Here is a 19091-nt window from a genome sequence, read left to right as displayed (position 1 = left end):
CCAGGTCCGGGCCAGGCAGCGTTCAGGGGCAGGCAGATGTCAGGAGGCGGCGGCCAGAGTCAGGACAGGCAAGGCGTCAAAACCAAGGAGGCGAGAAAAAGAGTGATATCCAGTGACTAGCCTTATGAAGCATGGGTTGAGAGAATGCCAAGATCGGTGCAAAGCTGTCATCAAGGAAAAGGTGGCGTGGCTACTTTGAAGAATCTAAAATGTTACAACTATACCTTGATTTGTTTAAACTTTTTTGTTTACTACATGATTCCATAGTGATTTATTATAGTTTGATGTCTTCACTATAATATTCTCCACACATTGGAAAATAGTAAATCAAATGAACAAAAAACCCGTTGAATGAGTAGGTATGTCCAAACGTTTGACTGGATACTCTATATTTATAACAGTATACAAATTATTTTTACTAAACAGGTTGTTGCTCAAAACACCTGCCCTGAATGACGATGGTCACCACTGATAATACAGAGATGTTATTTTTTTATTTGTTCGGTGGAGGATTTGAAATTCTTCAATCCGATTGATGCATTCTGATATCCAGGATAATCAGGATGTTAGAGTGAAAGTGTCTTCAAAGAGAATAAAGCAACTCCCGTTTCAGTGCCAGCAGAATCAGAAAATCACCATATAATCTGCCTGGGGGAGAATCAAGTCTCTTTTTATTGATTGCTTTTCTGAAAACTTTAGTCGTCACTTTAAATCGGTGCTCATCGACAAGGCAGCATTAGAGAGAACAGAACAGTCTTTGTCAGAGGTATAACAGCAATCCATGCTTTGTTTGTTTCCATGGCACATTTTAGCATTGTTGCACAAATCCCATTCAAGTGTATCGTACCGATATTAGACATTTTTTCGCTAGTATCCAGAATAGTCGAAAGTGTCTCAAATTTTGTGAAAGCTCAACAACTGACTCATACATGATTTGAACATAATGCGCTTTAATGGGATTTGTGACACAAATGCTAAAACGTTAGCATGTGGGAACATTGCCAGGGAACTAAACCAAAACATGGATTGCTGTCATACCTTGTCCATAGACTGCTTATAGGGTAAGGAACAATATGTAATCTTGAATTTGGATAAACCATCCCTTTAAAACAGATTCTCATTTGAACACAGGGTATGGTTGTAAAATAATGATAAAGAAGTTGTATATTCAGTACAAATAGGCAGATATGCACATTACATCCTGCCAGTACCAAACCTACAGTATGTTTATGGATTTTTCTACCCTCTGCTGCCACTTCTGGTCATGCTCATCTACTGTTTTTGTGTGTGTGTGTGTGTGTGTGTGTGTGTGTGTGTGTGTGGTGGTGTGTGTGTGTGGTGTTGGTGGTGTTGTGTGTGTGTGTGTGTGTGTGTGTGTGTGTGACGTTCCCAAAGAATTTGAGCAATGGTAAGAGTCACTCGATAATTAACTTGTCATACTGCGATGGACACTCTCAGCTCAACACCACTTTTCTCCACTGGATGTCACATGCTTAAAGGAGCTCTATGTGAGGACTATCTCAAACCACTCTTAACTGGTTAGGGGTACAGACTTTGTGTCATTCAAGACTAGTAATGCTAATTGGATACTTTGCTTGAGCTTAACACTTATAGCCATTGCTTTGCCTTGACCTTAACATGACATTTCTCCCAAATACTGTCAGGCAGAGATGGGATCTGTGCTGCCACAAGAAGCCCTGCAGAGGACAGTGTGTGTGTGTGTGTGTGTGTGTGTGTGTGTGTGTGTGTGTGTTGTGTGTGTGTGGTGTTGTGTGTGTGTGTGTGTGTGTGTGTGTGTGTTGTGTGTGTGTGTGTGTGTTGTGTGTGACGTTCCCAAAGAATTTGAGCAATGGAGAGTCACTCGATAATTAACTTGTCACACTGCGATGGACACTCTCAGCTCAACACCACTTTTCTCCACTGGATGTCACATGCTTAAAGGAGCTCTATGTGAGGACTATCTCAAACCACTCTTAACTGTTAGGGGTACAGACTTTGTGTCATTCAAGACTGGTAATTGTAATTGGATACTTTACTTGAGCTTAACACTTATAGCCATTGCTTTGCCTTGACCCTAACATGACATTTCTCCCAAATACTGGCAGGCAGAGATGGGATCTGTGCTGCCACAAGAATCCCTGCAGAGGACAGTGAATCTCCACAAAGGGTCCATGTCAAAGTCAAGGGATGCTGCACAGTAAATAGTGAAAGTTTCTGAGAGAAAGCTCTAAGTATAGGCCACAGAATTAGGTTATATGCTATCAATCCATTCAACTTCTGGTGGATATTAGCAATAGAGCTGACTGGATATGGACCTACTATATCAGTCAACCTATAGCTAGCTATAGATTTCATCAAATAAATTATCTTTTTAAATTTTTCTCGTATCACTCACTCAAAAAAAAAGCCAACTGACATTTACTCCTGAGGTGCTGACCTGTTGCACCCACTACAACCACTGTCATTATTATTATTTGGCCCTGCTGGTCATCTATGAACATTTGAACATCTTGGCCATGTTCTGTTATAATCTCCACCCAGCACAGCCAGAAGAGGACTGGCCACCCCTCATAGTCTGGTTCCTCTCTAGGTTTCTTCCTAGGTCCCGGCCTTTCTAGGGAGTTTTCCTAGCCACCGTGCTTCTACACCTGCATTGCTTGCTGTTTGGGGGTTTAGGCTGGGTTTCTGTACAGCACTTTGTGACATCAGTGATGAAGAAGGGCTTTATAAATACATTTGATTGATACATTTGCTTTCCAATTTTACTAATACATTCACAATATAGATTATGGTGACTGTGTCAAGTGTGAATCAGGGCTATATCGAGGATTTCAGTGTCTAACGATTTTTATTTGCATCAGTGTGGCCTACCTTGGTGCCAGTCTCTGTATGCGTCTCCTTTAAGAGTGTTTTATCACACGGTTGATGACGCTCTCTCGTGCTGTAAACACGGCTCGCTCAGCTGCGTGGCGGAGACAGCTCATACCAAGGGCTCGAGGTAGGCTACTGTATTTACGTAGACTGGGCCATTAAAACGCTATTCACATCCTCATATGATATCTGCAGAATCTCCTGTCTGAGGTGCAATGGCTAGGAAGACGGACATTCCTCCMTCATACTATGGTGAGTCGCCACCTTCGTCTTTGTTTAATGTCGGCAACCGTTCTTTCTTCAAGACATGACAAAGGATAGCCTACAACAGTATGCTTCGAACGCTATTCTGACTTTTGTTATTGGGTCGCTTCTGGCGCTAGCACAGATTTTCTAAATGTAACATTGAAGCAAGATACAATACAATATTATGCAAATGTAACGCTCATATAAAGCGATACTTTGTTACAAAACTGGATGCCGAATTAACCATGAGTGAAGGCTACAAAAAAATATATATTTTAATTTCGAAAGTAGGCCTACTGGATATAATAATGCCATGATATTGTTTAATTCACMCCAGTCATGAAATATAACACAAGTGAAACTTTCTATTATAGTTTGCTATGGAACTCTGCTTTTGTTGATCACAGAACACAGTGCACCCTCTTGGGGATTAACACTTGGCGTGCAGTGTACACAAACATATTGGTACAAAGGTTATTGTTACAGTTTTAAACACATACTCTAGTTAAATTCAAATGATTATTGAAACTTTCCATTTTCCTGTTCAACGATTGACAATAGATGACTTAAATGTATTGCTTTCATTAAGAAAACAAGTGAATTGCATCTGAAAGCCAAGATAAACAATGCTCATAAACAATGTCCATTGTTATTTGGCAAATAGGCAAACAGTGTAAAGACAATATATGTTTCCCTTTGTCCCTAAGTGACAGTTTTCTGAATGGTTGGCATATGGATATTCAATCTCTGGGCAGATTTACTGTCCATTAGCTGGTCCCCTTTGTTAGGTTGTTTATGAAAACGATATAATCCTGGACTCGTGCCAGATGCCATAGAAGCCAGATAACTACAGTATTTCAAGTGTGAAATGACAGCTTTTATGAGCAGTAATACGGTAATAACACAGTTTACCGCAGATTATTAGACAAAGGAGCACTGCTACAGTATTGCAGGCAGAGATATGTAAGCTCTAGCTGTGGCTTATGTAATTACAGAGTAATAGTCAATACACTGAAGGCTATTTTACTCATGTCTGTTGTTATTACAGAAAGTACATGTCACAACATCTTATAAGTAGTGATTTTACAGTCATGATTTATAGGATGGCTTGACCCTCATTATAATCAATCATTACTGTGCATGGTCAATCATTATCATTGGGTCATCCATATAATAGCTGAATGAGTCACAAGACCAGTGTGTGAGCCAGCCCAGTCCAAGCAGCTTATCTGAACACATACAGTATCRTATCGACAATGTAGTCTTTGAGACAACAGGCAAAGGTAGGCTAGACTTCCCTCGTATTTATTTGGACAGTGAAGCAATTTTTTTTATTTGGCTCTATACATTTCCCTACATTTCTGCAGGGATATGCTTCCATTCAGCCACYAGAGCATTAGTGAGGTCGGGCACTGATGTTGGGCGATTAGGCCTGGCTCACAGTCGGTGTCCTAATTCATCCCAAAGGTGTTCGATGAGGTTGAGTTCAAGGCTCTGTGCAAGCCAGTCACGTTCTTCCACACCGATCTCGACTAACCATTTCTGTATGGACCTCGCTTTGTGCACGGGGGCTTTGTCATGCTGAAACAGGAAAGGTCCTTCCCCAAACTGTTGCCACCGGTACCCTCTGTATATAGCCTTGCTATTGTTATTTTACTGCTGGTCTTTAATTATTTGTTACTTTTATTTCTTATTCTTATTTTTTTAATACATTTTTGAAACTGCATTGTTGTTAGGGCTTGTAAGTAAGCATTTCACCTGTTGTATTCGGCGCATGTGACAAATAACATTTGATTTGAAGTTGGAAGCACAGAATCGTTTAGAATGTCATTGTATGCTGTAGCATTAAGATTTCCCTTCACTGGAACTAAGGGGCCTAGGCCGAACCATGAAAAACATCCCCAGACCATTATTCCTCCTCCACCAAACGTTACAGTTAGCACTATGCATTCGGGCAGGTAGCGTTCTCCTGGCATCCGCCAAACCCAGGTTTGTACGTCGGACTGCCATATGGTGAAGCCTGATTCATTACTCCAGAGAACGCGTTTCCACTGCTCCAGAGTCCAATGGCGGCGAGCTTTACACAACACCAGCCGACGCTTGGCATTGCGCATGGTGATCTTAGGCTTGTGTGCGGCTGCTCGGCCATGGAGAGCCATTTCATGAAGCWCCAGACGAACAGTTCTTGTGCTGACGTTGCTTCCAGAGGCAGTTTGGAAATTGGTAGTGAGTGTTGCAACCGAGGACAGATGGAGGTTCCGTTCTGTGAGRTTGTGTGGCCTACCACTTCGCGGCTGAGCTGTTGTTGCTCCTAGACGTTTCCACTTCACAAAAACAGCACTTCCAGTTGACCAGGGCAGCTCTAGCAGGGCAGAAATGTTATGAACTGACTTGTTGGAAAGGTGGCATCTTATGATGGTGCCATGTTGAAAGTCACTGAGCTCTTCAGTAAGGCCATTCTACTGCCGATGTTTGTCTATGGACATTGCTTGACTGTGTGCTCAATTTTTGTAAATAACAGCTGGTGCACAATATCTAAGGAAGTCTCAAGGTTTTGCTCGCCTGAGGTAGAGTATCTCATGATAAGCTGTAGACTACACTATCTACCTAGAMTGTTTACATCTGTATTTTTCGTAGCTGTCTACATACCACCACAGACTGATGCTGGCACTAAGACCACACTGAATGAGCAGTATTCCGCCATAAGCAAACAAGAAAACGCTCACCCAGAGGCGGRGCTCCTAGTAGCCCGGGGACTTTAATGCAGGCAAACTTAAATCAGTTTTACCAAATTTCTATCAGCATGTTAAACATGAAACCAGAGGGGAAAAAAACTCTGGGCCACCTTTACTCCACACACAGAGACGCATACAAATCTTTCCCTCACCCTCCATTTGGCAAATCTGACCATAATTCTATCTTCATGATTCCTGCTTACAAGCAAAATTTCAAGCAGGAAGCACCAGCGACTCGATCAATAAAAAAGTGGTCAGATAAAGCAGATGCTAAGCAACAGGACTGTTTTGCTAGCACAGGCTGGAATATGTTCTGGGATTCCTCCGATGGCATTGAGGAGTACACCACATCAGTCATTGGCTTCATCAATAAGTGCATCGATGACATAGTCCCCAAAGTGACTGTACGTACATACCCCAACCGGAAGCCATGGATTACAGGCAACATCCACACTGACCTAAAGGCTAGACCTGCCGCTTTCAAGGAGCAGGACTCTAACCCGGAAGCTTATAAGAAATCCCGCTATGCCCTCTGACAAACCATCAAACAGGCAAAGCGTCAATACAGGACAAAGATCGAATCGTACTACATCGGCTCTGACTCTCATCGGATGTGGCAGGGCTTGCAAGCCATTACAGACTACAAAGGGAAGCACAGCCGGGAGCTGCCCAGTGACACGAGGCAAATAACACTGAAACATGCATGAGAGGACCAGCTGTTCCGMAAYACTTTGTGATCACGCTCTACGCAGCCGATGTGAGTAAGACTTTTAAACAGGTCAACATTCACAAGGCCGCAGGGCCAGACGGATTACCAGGACGTGTACTGCGCTGCATGCGCTGACCAACTGCAAGTTGAGAGCTTCAATTCCTTAGTGGCACCCAGACTATAACCATTGCCCCCCCCCCCCCCCTTTTACACTTCTGCTACTCTCTGTTGTATTCTATGCATAGTCACTTTAATGAATAACTCTACCTACATGTGCATATTACCTCAACTAAACGGTCTCCCACACATTGACTCTGTACCGGTACCCCCCTGTATATTGTCTCGCTATTTGTATTTTACTGCTGCTCTTTAATTACTTGTTACTTTTATTCTTATTTGCATTTTTGCAATTTTTTTAAATTCCATTGTTGATTAGAGCTCGCAATAAGCATTCACTGTAAGGTCTACACCTGGTATCCGGCGCATTGTACTAATACAATTTGATTTGATTGCTTTGAATGAAAAGATTGAGTGTTGTTGCAGCTTCGTTCCAGTCGCTCGCAACCCAGGGATGTGTCGTGTGTCCAAACTTTTGACTGTACTGCACATATTCTATTCTTTATTAACATTAAAAGTGACTCCAATATGTCACAATACCTTATTTACCATTCATTTCTATTGGGCACAACATCATCCGGAACACAACCAAAACAACTGCAAATGCATCCAACGAGTTTTTATCAGAAGCTGGGATGTCATTGCATGCTATGAGTAGACCCAAATACTAAACTTGTACTAAATTGAAAACACTGTAAGTGAATGTGTGTATATACAGTGGCAAGAAAAAGTAGTGAACCCATTGGAAATACCTGATTTCTGGATAAATTGGTCATAAAATGTGATCTGATCTTCATCTAATTCACAAACAAAGACAAAACAGTCTGATTAAACTAATAACACACTAACAATTATAAGTTTATTCTATTAGAACACACCGTGTAGACATTCACAGTGCAGGTGGGAAAAGTATGTGAACCCTGATTTAATAACTGTTAACCCTCCTTTGCCACTCCAGAAGCATATTTCTTTTGTTGAAGCGTATTTTTCTTGTTTGATTTACTTCTCGTGTTTGGGTCGTTGTCCTGTTGCATCACCCAACTTCTGTTGAGCTTCAATTGGCGACAGATAGCCTCCTGCAAAATCTTTATAAACTTGAATACATTTTGTTGTCATGATAGCAAGCTCCAGGCCTGAGCAGCAAAGCATCTCCAAACCATGACGCTCCCTCCACCATACTTTACAGTTGGGATGAGGTTTTGAGTTTGGTGCTGTGCCTTTTTTTCTCCACACATATTGTTGTGTGTTCCTTCCAACAACTAACAAACTGTAGTTTCATCTGTCCACAGAACAATTTTTCCAGTAGCGCTGTGGAACATCCAGGTGCACTTTTGCAAACTTCAGAACTGCAGCATTTTTTGGACAGCAGTGGCTCTTCCGTGTGTCTCCATGAACACCATTCTTGTTTAGTGTTTACGTATCGTAGACCGTCAACAGAGATTGACCTGTTCCAGAATTTTGTTAGTCTTAGCTGACACTCTAGGATTCTTCTTAACCTCATTGAGCATTCTGCGCGTGCTCTTGCAGTCATCTTTGCAAGACGCCACTCCTAGGGCGAAGTAGCAACAGTTTGAACTTTCTCCAATATTAGAACAATTTGTCTTACCGTGTACTGATGAACATCAAGGCTTTAGAGATACTTTTGCAACCCTTTCCAGCTTTATGCAAGTCAACAATTTTAATCTTAGGTCTTCTGAGATCTCTTTTGTTCGAGGCATGGTTCACATCAGGCAATGCTTCTGTGAATAGCAAACTCAAATTTTGTTATAGGGCAAGCAGCTCTAACCAAACATCTCAATCTCGTCTCATGATGGACTCCAGGTTAGCTGACTCCTGACTCCAATTAGCTTTTGAGAAGTCATTAGCCAAGGGTTCACAACTTTCCAACCTACACTGTGAAATGTTTAAATATGTATTCAATATAGACAAGAACAATACAATAATTTGTGTGTTATTAGCTTAAGCAGACTGTGTTTGTCTGTTGTTGTGAATTAGATGAAGATCAGATCAAATTTGATGACCAATTACAGCAGAAATCCAAGTAAATCCAAAGGTTCACATACACTATTCAGTCGCAAGAAAAAGTATCTAGTCCCCCCATTTGAATGTGTCATATAGTGTATTCAATTGAATCAAAAATTTAGTATTGGCCCATATTCAGAGCAGCAATGACTACAACAAGCTGTGACTCTATAAACATTAGGATGCATTTGCAGTTGTTTTGGTTGTGTTTCGGATTATGTTTGCCCAATAGAAATGAATGGTAAATAATGTATTGTGTCATAGAGCCACTCTTTTATTGTTAATAAGAATAGAATATGTTTCTGAACTCTTTCTAGTTAGCCTTGGCTGCCCAACTAACCTCTAACGTGATTTAGACTGGACGCAGAAACATTAACAATGGTATCCACGAGTTCATCTGACTCTGGTGTAGGAGACAAAGGGCTTCATTGCCAAAATCCTGAAGTATKCCTTTAATGTGGATGCTACCATCATTYKAGATAATCATGAATMAATTGAGAATAATGATGAGTGAGAAAGTTATAGATGCAGAAAGGTCATGCCCCATAACATGCTAACCTATCACCATTACCACCAACTGGAGAGGTTAGGATTTTCTTGGTTGTATGATATTTATGCATCTGCTACTTTCTCACTCATCATTATTCACGATTCTTTCAGGATTTTCCTTAATCATAGCAGCATCCACGTTAATGTAGAAGTCTTCAGAAACATATTCTATTCTTATTTACAATAAAAGTGACTCCAAAATGACACAATACATTATTTGCCATTCATTTCTATTGGGCATAGCATCATCTGAAGCACAACCAAAACAAACTGCAAATCCATCCAACAAGTTGGTCGAGTCACAAGCTTGATGTCGTCATTGTGTGCTAGGAATATGGGACCAAATACTAGACGTTTGACTAAGTGTAATACACGATAAGTGAATTTGTCCAAATACTTGTGACACCTTCAAATGGAAGGACTAGATACTTAATTTGCTTTCATTTCTAAATGGTAAAAAAGATACTGTATGTATGAAAATATCCTCAAATAAAAGGTGACATTATGTACTGCTACCTCATGAAACAAAATGCTGGAGTTATAGAGCCAAAGTATAGAGCCAAATTCTAAATAAATACGTAGGGGAGTGTATATAGTAGACCTAATTGTTGTTGTTTGTGAGTGACATGGTCGGTGTACTCAGTATGACTTCATGGGAAAGCTGCAGTGTCTGTCATCTCTCTCCACACTAACCCTGTGTGTCACTCGGTTCCCATGACTCCAGGCCCCTGCCAATCATGTCAGCTGGAGTTTGACCTCTTACCCCAAACTCAGGATTCAGCCCACACTTTAACGGGATAAGTCGGGATTTTGGCAATGAAGCCCTTTATCCGCTTCCCCAGAGTCAGATGAACTTATGGTACCATTTTTATGTCTCTGCGTCCARTGCTAACTAGTGTTAGCGCTATSTTAGCGCAAAGACTGGATGTCTTCGGGAAAAGCTAGCATGTCTTTGTGCTAAGCTAGTTAACGCTGTCTCGCAAAACTACCTCCAAATTCCTTCATACTGGACGCAGAAACATAAAAATGGTATCCACAAGTTCATCTGACTCTGGGGAAGTAGATAAAGGGCTTCACACAAAATCCTGAACTATCCCTTTAACACAGTGGTGAAGCAGAGCTAGAGAGAAAGCTTTACTACAACAATCTGAACAAAGTTTCAACATTTGATTGTACTTTTGTATGCTTATGGTGTAAACTACCTGATCACTCGAGTGCCAATGCAACATGTTGCTGTAATTTATCAAAKGGATTGGAATAAGCTCCTCCATCTGAGAAGGGAATTGAGGCTCTGCGTCTTTAAATGCAGCCTGGGCAGTTGGAGACTTAGTCAGTGGAGCATGGGATGGAGTTGTGCTGACTCCCCATGTTTAGGTCAGCTGCTCTGTCCAAATGGCCTCTCTCTGGTGCTGTTGCTCAGTCAGCCAGCCTGTCCAAATGGTCTTTCACAGGCAGAGAGGGATACTAGGGGTAAAAAGTCTATCATCCTCACCAACCTGCCTCTAGCAAAATGGAAATGGATGAGATGGCGACACACACACACCCACACACACACCCACACACACACACTAGGCAAGCAAGCAACAATACACATTGATTCGATACACACTTGCAGACATGCTCAGTTTGTGCACATTCTATCACACACCAACTTTCACACTTCCAGTGCTTTTTCACAGACAATCAGAAACGGTTATTAAGTGACTATTTAGATAGAGTAGCGTTCACCGTCAAAAAATGATGAGCTGGGCACCTTGATAATTAACACATTTCTCGCATGATCAGCTTGCCTGAGTGTGGCATTTTTACACCCATGATTGGCTTTTAAGTGCCTCAGCTCTCTGCTACCACTCACTCAATATGAAGACTGATGGTATCACAGTGTGGTACTCCTACACACCTTCATTTACTCTTTATGGTGCTCYTACTCATTATTTTGACCAAGGTTATGTTCTTCCCCTGTGAAATGCCTCAGCACTTTTCTCAGACTATAACAGTGGATCTTATCACGGTTGCCTGACGTTTTGGAGATGATGACAGACTTGAGTCGGTTAAAAACTTCCACAAACTCACGTTGTATCAAGTCAGGCGAACATGAACTGCCTTTTCTTGACCCTGCGCAAATTGAACAGAGTTGGCTCTAAATGGACAACTATGTCTCTTTGTTTCAGGCAACGCTATGCACACAGGCGTTGCTTCAATATCCAATTTGCAGCACGGATACAGTCCCTCTCTGTGTTGGACTGCTGGGCTAACTTACAATGACAGTGATTTATTAAGCACAACCCAAAGACCGAGTGAATGAGACGGCTGCAATCACAGCATGCAAACAGCTTCAGGTCTTTGTTTGAGTCTGTGATACTGTGAGGTCGGTGGTGATGATGACTGGGGTGGAGCATGCACTGTGTCGAATGATTCAGGTCTATCGACAGATTCCGCACACAGCTGGATCATTATCCTGAGATGAAAGTCAGCGATTGCTGCTCCCGTGCTATTTATTCTSTATGTGGGGCTGCAGAGGTGAGGGCCTTATGTAAAACACTTCAGGGATATGCTATTATACCGGGTTCTCAGCCAACTCCACACTGATGTGAATTAGAAAATGACTGAGAGAGAGGAGAGCGAGAAAGGAAAAAGCGCTAGAGGCATAGGCTTACTAGAATCCCTTAGCCTGAGGATAAGCACCAAGAGGTTCTTATTAACATTAACCACATTAAGAGGCTGGCCCTCCCTCAAGGCCCCAAAATCAATTCTTACTGTCACTTAATCAATTAGGTTAACTAAGTGATTGTTTTGGGTACTGGCTGTAACGCCACATGCAGCTTTAGTCAAATTGGCAACAGACTGATATTAGAGAGTTGTTGTGCACGTCATTGAAGTGTCACATTTGATTAGATGGTCAGGAGTCTTATGGCTTGGGGGTAGAAGATGTTTAGAAGCCTCTTGGACCTAGACTTGGCGCTCTGGTACCGCTTGCCGTMTGTATTGCTGTGAATTGTTAGATACTACTGRACTGTTGGAGCTAGGAACACAAGTATTTCGCTACACCRGCAAAAACATCTGCTAAATACGTGTATGTGACCAATRACATATGATTTGATCACTGTATTAGGGAGAGGATTTAGTCTGTAATGCAATATGTAGTGTTAATAGCAATAAAGGAAGAACATTGCATGCGTGTGTGTGTACTTGATCTAGCGTTTAAGCTGTGGTGCCTCTCCCCAAACCTACATATTACACAAGCCGCCGAAGGTGAATCGGGATAAATAAACAGACGTCGTTCCCGCGTCTCACCCCTAAAATCCATATAAACCCAAACCAAAGCCAGTTGAGCCTGTCACTGGTCCAGCATGAGACTCATTTCACAGGAAAACAGGGCTGCTACTGACATGCCTGGGMACCTAGCTTTTTCCCCCCTCCCATCACACCCTGCTACATCAAACAAGTAGCCAAGGTCACAGTCCCCCAAACACACTGCCTGCTTGCCTCTCTTCCTCTCTACTCTGGCTCTGTCTGCTGCAGGCTAGCTGTCAGAGGCCGACACTGAAATGCTAACCCTAACCCCCTGGGGGAGCCCGCCCTGTGCKCTGCTGCCTCTCTCCCCCTACAGAGTGGATGTCAGTGTGGTGGCTTACTGTTTTGGAACAGCGGGCTGTTTAAATATTGCTCATATGTTGATGTACTCACTCATATCTGGAGTCCACTCCAGATATGCCAGCCACAGTGCATCTGTGGTTCTGGTGGCTCAGTTGGTTGGAGCATGGTGGTTGTTAAGCCAGAGTTGTGGATTTGATTCCTGCATAGGCAGAGGATCTATTGGGGGAATTGAGTTAAGCTGAGTGAGGACTCAGGAGTCTGTGATATAAGTGCAGACATTTGGGAGTTGTAGTTTGTTAAAGGAGTAGATACACCTTGAAAAGTCTGTGACATTAGTGAGAGAGAGAGGGAACAGTGCTGTGAGAGAGAGGGCGGTTGTGTATGCATGTCCTAATAAACTGAAATATAATACAGCCCTCTAGAGTGTTTAGACTGCTTTGATTTCTTCTGTGAGGGATTCCAAATCCTTTATTTAGGTTGGGCCATAGCAGGGAGAGTGGGTAGTGTGATCAGCATGCTGCACCCAATGTGAGGCTCAGTGTGCTTTTATGTTAAGGCCATTCTCACTGTGTGTGTGTGTGCGTGCTCGCACGTTCGGTGGGGTTTACTAATATCTAATATACTAATAGCACTTTGAAGCCGAAGGTCTGCCCTAAAAATCCGCTCTCTTGACCCTTGGTGTCGCAAGCTTGTGATAAGTTAGGTTTGGTGGAGTGTTATGACAGAACACAGACAGACCGGGTCGATACAGTATACAGGCCAGAGAGAAGAAGATGAGCCTCAAAGAACTGCTACTGTTTTCAAATCAAATCAAGTGGAATTGTATTTGTCACGTGCACCGAACACAACAGGTACAGGTAGACCTTACCGTGAAATGCTTACTGACAAGCCCTTAACCAACAATGCAGTTTTAAGYAAAATAAGAGTTAAGAAAATATTTACTAAATAACCTAAAGTTTAAAGAAGTAACACAATAATGAGGCTATATACACAGGATGTACCGGTACCGGGTGTATTGTAATATGTACATGTAGGTAGGGGTAAAGTGACTATGCATAGATAATAAACCGTGAGTAGCAGCAGCGTAAAAAAGGGGAGGGGGGGGTCAATGCAAATAGTCCGGGTAGGCATTTGATTAGCTGTTCACCCATCTTATGGCTTGAGGGAAGAAGCTGTTGAGGGGCCTTTTGGACCTAGACTTGATGCTCCGGTASCGTTTGCTGTGCGGTAGCAGYGAGAACAGTGTATTGCTAGAGTGGCTGGATTCTTTGGCAATTTTTAGGGTCTTCCTCTGACACTGCCTGGTATAGAGGTCCTAGATGGCAGGAAACTTGGCCCCGGTGACGTAATGGGCCGTACGCACTACCCTCTGTAGCGCTTTGCAGGATAGAATTATGGTAAGATTTGCCAAATGGAGGGKAACGGAGAGCTTTGTACATGTCTCTGTGTGTGGTGTAAAGGTGGTCTAGAGTTTTTTTTTTTTTTTTTCATTGGTTGCTGGTAGAAATGAGGTAAAACGGATTTAAGTTTTCCTGCATTAAAGTTCCCGGTCACTAGGAGCGCCGCCTCTGAGCATTTTCTAGTTTTGCTTATACAGCTTGTTGAGTGCAGTCTTAGTGTCTACATTGGTTTGTGGTGGTAAATAGACAGCTACAAAAAATATACAGTGCCTTCGGAAAGTATTCAATCCCCCTGACTTTTTCCACATTTTGTTACGTTACAGCCTTCTAAAATGGATTAAATAAAACAAATTCCTCAGCAATCTACACACAATACCCCATAATGACTAAGCAAAAACAGGTTTAGAACATTTTTGAAATGTATTAAAAATAAAAACATAAATACCTTATTTACATGAGTATTCAGACCCTTTGCTATGAGACTTGAAATTGAGCTCAGGTGCATCCTGTTTKCCTTGATGATCCTTGAGATGTTTCTACAACTTGATTGGAGTCCACCTGTGGTAAATTCAATTGATTGGACATGATTTGGAAAAGCACACACCTGTTTAAGGTCCCACAGTTGACAGTGCTTGTCAGAGTAAAAAAGAAGGTAACCAAGAACCCGATGGTCACTTTGACAGCGCTCTAGAGTTCTTCTGTGGATATGGGAGACCCTTCCAGAAGGACAACCATCTCTGCAGCACTCCACCAATCAATCAATCCATCAATRACATTTATTTATAAAGCCCTTCTTACATCAGCTGATGTCACAAAGTTCTGTACAGAAACCCAGCCTAAAACCCCAAACAGCAAGCAATGCAGGTGTAGAGGCACGGTGGCTAGGAAACACTCCCTAGAAAGGCCAGAACCTAGGAAGAAACCTAGAGAGGAACCAGGCTATGAGGGGTGGCCAGTCCTCCTCTGGCTGTGCCGGGTGGAGATTATAACAGAACATGGCCAAGATGTTCATAGATGACCAGCAGGGTCAAATAATAATAATCAGTGTTTGTCGAGGGTGCAACAGGTCAGCACCTCAGGAGTAATTGTCAGTTGGCTTGTCATAGCCGATCATTAAGAGTATCTCTACCGCTCCTGCTGTCTCTAGAGAGTTGAAAACAGCATGTCTGGGACAGGTAGCACGTCCGGTGAACAGGTCAGTGTTCCATAGCCGCAAGCAGAACAGTTGAAACGAGCAGCAGCACGACCAGGTGGACTGGGGACAGCAAGGAGTCATCAGGCCAGGTTGTCCTGAGGCATGGTCCTAGGGCTCAGGTCCTCCGAGAGAGAAAGAAAGAGAGAATTAGAGAGAGTATACTTAAATTCACACAGGACACCGGATAAGACAGGAGAAATACTCCAGATATAATAGACTGACCCTAGCCCCCGACACAAACTACTGCAGCATAAATACTGGAGGCTGAGACAGGAGGGGTCGGGAGACACTGTGGSCCAGTCCAACGATACCCCCGGACAGGGCCAAACAGGCAGGATATAACCCCACCCACTTTGCCAAAGCTCAGCCCCCACACCACTAGAGGGATATCTTCAACCACCAACTTACCATCCTGAGACAAGGCAGAGTATAGCCCACAAAGATCTCCCCCACGGCACAACCCAAGGGGGAGGGGGCGCCAACCCGGACAGGTAGATCACTTCAGTGACTTAACCCACTCAWGTGACGCACCCCTCCTAGGGACAGCATGGAAGAGCACCAGTAAGCCAGTGACTCAGCCCCTGTAACAAGGTTAGAGGCAGAGAATCCCAGTGGAGAGAGGGGAACCGGCCAGGCAGAGACAGCAAGGGTGGTTCGTTGCTCCAGTGCCTTTCCGTTCAKCTTCACACTCCTGGGCCAGACTACACTCAATCATAGGACTTCAATAAAATAAAGACTTAAAGGTTGAGACCGAGTCTGCGTCTCTCACATGGATAGGCAGACCATTCCATAAAAATTGAGCTCTATAGGAGAAAGCCCTGCCTCCAGCTGTATGCTTAGAAATTCTAGGGACAGTAAGGAGGCCTGCGTCTTATGACCGTAGTGTACGTGTAGGTATGTACGYCAGGACCAAATCAAAAAGATTAGGCCTTTATGTTAGGCCTTTATGGTAGAGTGGCCGGACGGAAGCCACTCCTCAGTAAAAGGCTCATGACAGCACGCTTGGAGTTTGCCAAAAGTCACCTAAAGACCCTCAGACCATGAGAAACAAGATTATCTGGTCTGATGAAACCAAGATTGAGCTGGAGGAAACAGCTGGAGGAAACATAGCACCAMCCCTACGGTGAAGCATGGTAGGGGCAGCATCATGCTGTGGGGATGTTTTTCAGCGGCAGGGACTGGGAGACTAGTCCGGATCGAGGCATAGATGAACYGAGCAAACTGAAGAGAGATCCTTGATGAAAACCTGCTTCAGAGCACTGAAGACCTCAGACTGGGGTGAAGGTTCACCTTCCAACAGGACAACGACCCTAAGCGCACAGCCAAGACAACAAGGCAGGAGTGGTTTCGGGACAAGTCTCTGAATGTCCTTGAGTGGCCCAGCCAGAGCCCAGACTTGAACCCGATCGAACATCTCTGGAGACCTGAAAATAACTGTGCAGCAACGCTCCCCATCCAACCTGACAGAGCTTGAGAGGATCTGCAGAGAAGAATGGGAGAAACTGAAAAAGACTCAATGCTGTAATCGCTGCCAAAGGTGCTTCAACAAAGTACTCAGTAATGAGTCTGAATACTTATTTAAAAGTTATATTTCAAATTTCTTAAAACCTGTTTTTGCTTTGTCAATATGTGGCATTGTGTGTAGATTGATGAGGAATAAAAAAAAAAATCTATTTTAGAATAAGGCTGAAACGTCGAGACTCCTATGGATCTGCTGAGGGCTTTGCCTCATCAAATATGAATGAAAAGAGACGTTCTCTCAAACCTGCACGCTGTGCTTGCTTTGCTAAGTTGTTGATATTTGCAATGCAGAACGTTGAAGATTTTTTTCTGCATGACACCATGCTGAAAGAAGGGTGAAAGGGGTTGAGGAACACCCGACCCTCGAAGATGAGAAACACCCGACATTCTGCAGCCAGTCACTCCCTGTCTAATTATGTTCATGAATGGGCAGAATGGAAAAGGCCAACTGAAAGGCGTCTCAGCTCCAACCCAGGCGCTGCACCTGCAGTGGTGGAGCCGTTTGCCTGGCCACCCTATGAAAGAAGCCTGTGTTACATAGTGGAACATGAGGACACTGGTGCCTGTGTCCGCCTGTGTTGTTGTGTCTGTGTACTGGATGTGTTTATGGGGAAAGGCTGAGAAAGTCGGAGGAAGAGGGGAGAGAGATGAGYGTGAGCAGGGGGAAACAGTGCCATACTGTACTTGTGTTGACATTGACAACAGTGTATATAAGGACAACCAAAAATACAAAAGCCCAATATATCTCCATAAAGAWGCATTTAATCAAGGAATATACTGCTGTTTTTGTGGCCTTAACTCATCCCCGAATAATGATTTTATAACAGACACYAATACATTCAGTCTGGCATCCCTTTCTAGCCTTTTACAAAGCCTCTTCAGCCCTATCACAGTCCTCTACCAAGGACATCCAGTCCTACCAAGGATAATGACACAATTCAGTTCAGTAAAAGGTCACATTTACAGTGATTTTGAAAAGATCTTTGCCCAGTAGTTTTTTTCCCAGTAATAAGATACATTTTTGTTTCTGCTATATCTACATTGCTCTCACATGGAACTAGACCAAGAACTGACTGAATTAATTGATAAATCATGCAGAATCAGACAGACTATTTGCCTGGTGAATCAGTTTGGGCACTAACTGTCTCCATAAGTCTACACTATTACAACCAGCCCCATCAGGAGGGCTCCAGTAGAGGGATAACAGCATTATTTTCTCTTCCACCAAAAAAACTTGAAATACAACATGATGAAAAACACCCTCAAATTATTTTCACTGAAGCGCTGAGCTTTATCACTCCACGCCGGGCTGTTACGTTTGGAAAGGCTCCAGCACAAGCATTTTGAAGTTGCTTCCCACCACTCAGCTTACTTTAGCACTGTTTGGAATCGGCCTGACTGAAATGAAGACTGTCTAGTTGAGGCTCTCCTATAATACTCACCGGCCAATTTCTTTAGGTACACCACCCCGTTTAGGAAAATGGTTGTGYCTTGTTATATAAAGCAGGCAGACAGGCATTGAGGCATTCAGTTACTGTTCGATTGAATGTTAAAATGGGCAAAACAAGTCACCTAAGTAACTGTAGTATCCTTAAAGGCTTCTTAGAGTTATGACTCATGAGACTTAAGTACAGTTTAGTATTTAATTGTAACTTAGAATTACGTTCTCTAATGCACCTGGCTTAAGCTACCTGAAGCTTTCTTAAATCATAGTTATATAGGAAATAGCTACGGATAGCGGGAAGCAAACCCCRGTCTTGAGTCAATACTGCCATCTATTGGTAAACATAAATATACCAAGTTACTACATTCCCCCCCTTTAAAGCTAATAACCCAATTTAATTCCTTTCTGAGCTATGCTATTTTCTTATTTACATTTTTTCAAAAATGATCTCCTTTAGGATCTAAAAAAGTCTGGCGGARGTCTCTCTCTAATAGAGTGTCTCAGAGGTGGTGTAGCTGGTGCCACCAGATCTTCACCCCTTGATGGTGAAACAAAGTCCTTTTGTGGAGACTTCACAGGAGGAGGTCGTCCCGGACTGGTGGTCTCAGGAAGTAGAGCATTGTTGGTCTCAGGTGATTTGTCCAACTGCAACTCTGGGGAACGTTCCAATGTCTTGTCCTGCTCG

The 19091-nt window shown here is 43.0% G+C and overlaps 1 protein-coding gene across 3 annotated transcripts in view; it reads left to right on the top strand.

Annotated features, from left to right (window-relative positions):
• Positions 1 to 2977: 2977 nt before the first annotated feature.
• LOC111975625 (choline transporter-like protein 5-B) overlaps positions 2978 to 19091 on the top strand; it is a 57598-nt gene continuing 41484 nt past the window's right edge. For all 3 annotated transcript variants that reach the window (XM_024004054.3, XM_024004056.2, XM_024004055.2), the window contains exon 1: positions 2978 to 3123. In XM_024004054.3, the coding sequence (XP_023859822.1) occupies positions 3087 to 3123 (37 nt within the window). In that variant the 5' untranslated portion in view covers positions 2978 to 3086. The remainder of the gene's footprint in view (positions 3124 to 19091) is intronic.

Source organism: Salvelinus sp. IW2-2015, linkage group LG16 (genome assembly GCF_002910315.2).
Source record: "Salvelinus sp. IW2-2015 linkage group LG16, ASM291031v2, whole genome shotgun sequence".
NCBI lineage: Eukaryota > Metazoa > Chordata > Actinopteri > Salmoniformes > Salmonidae > Salvelinus > Salvelinus sp. IW2-2015.
Note: the sequence above shows the minus strand (reverse complement) of the source record. Positions and strands in the feature narration are given on the sequence as shown.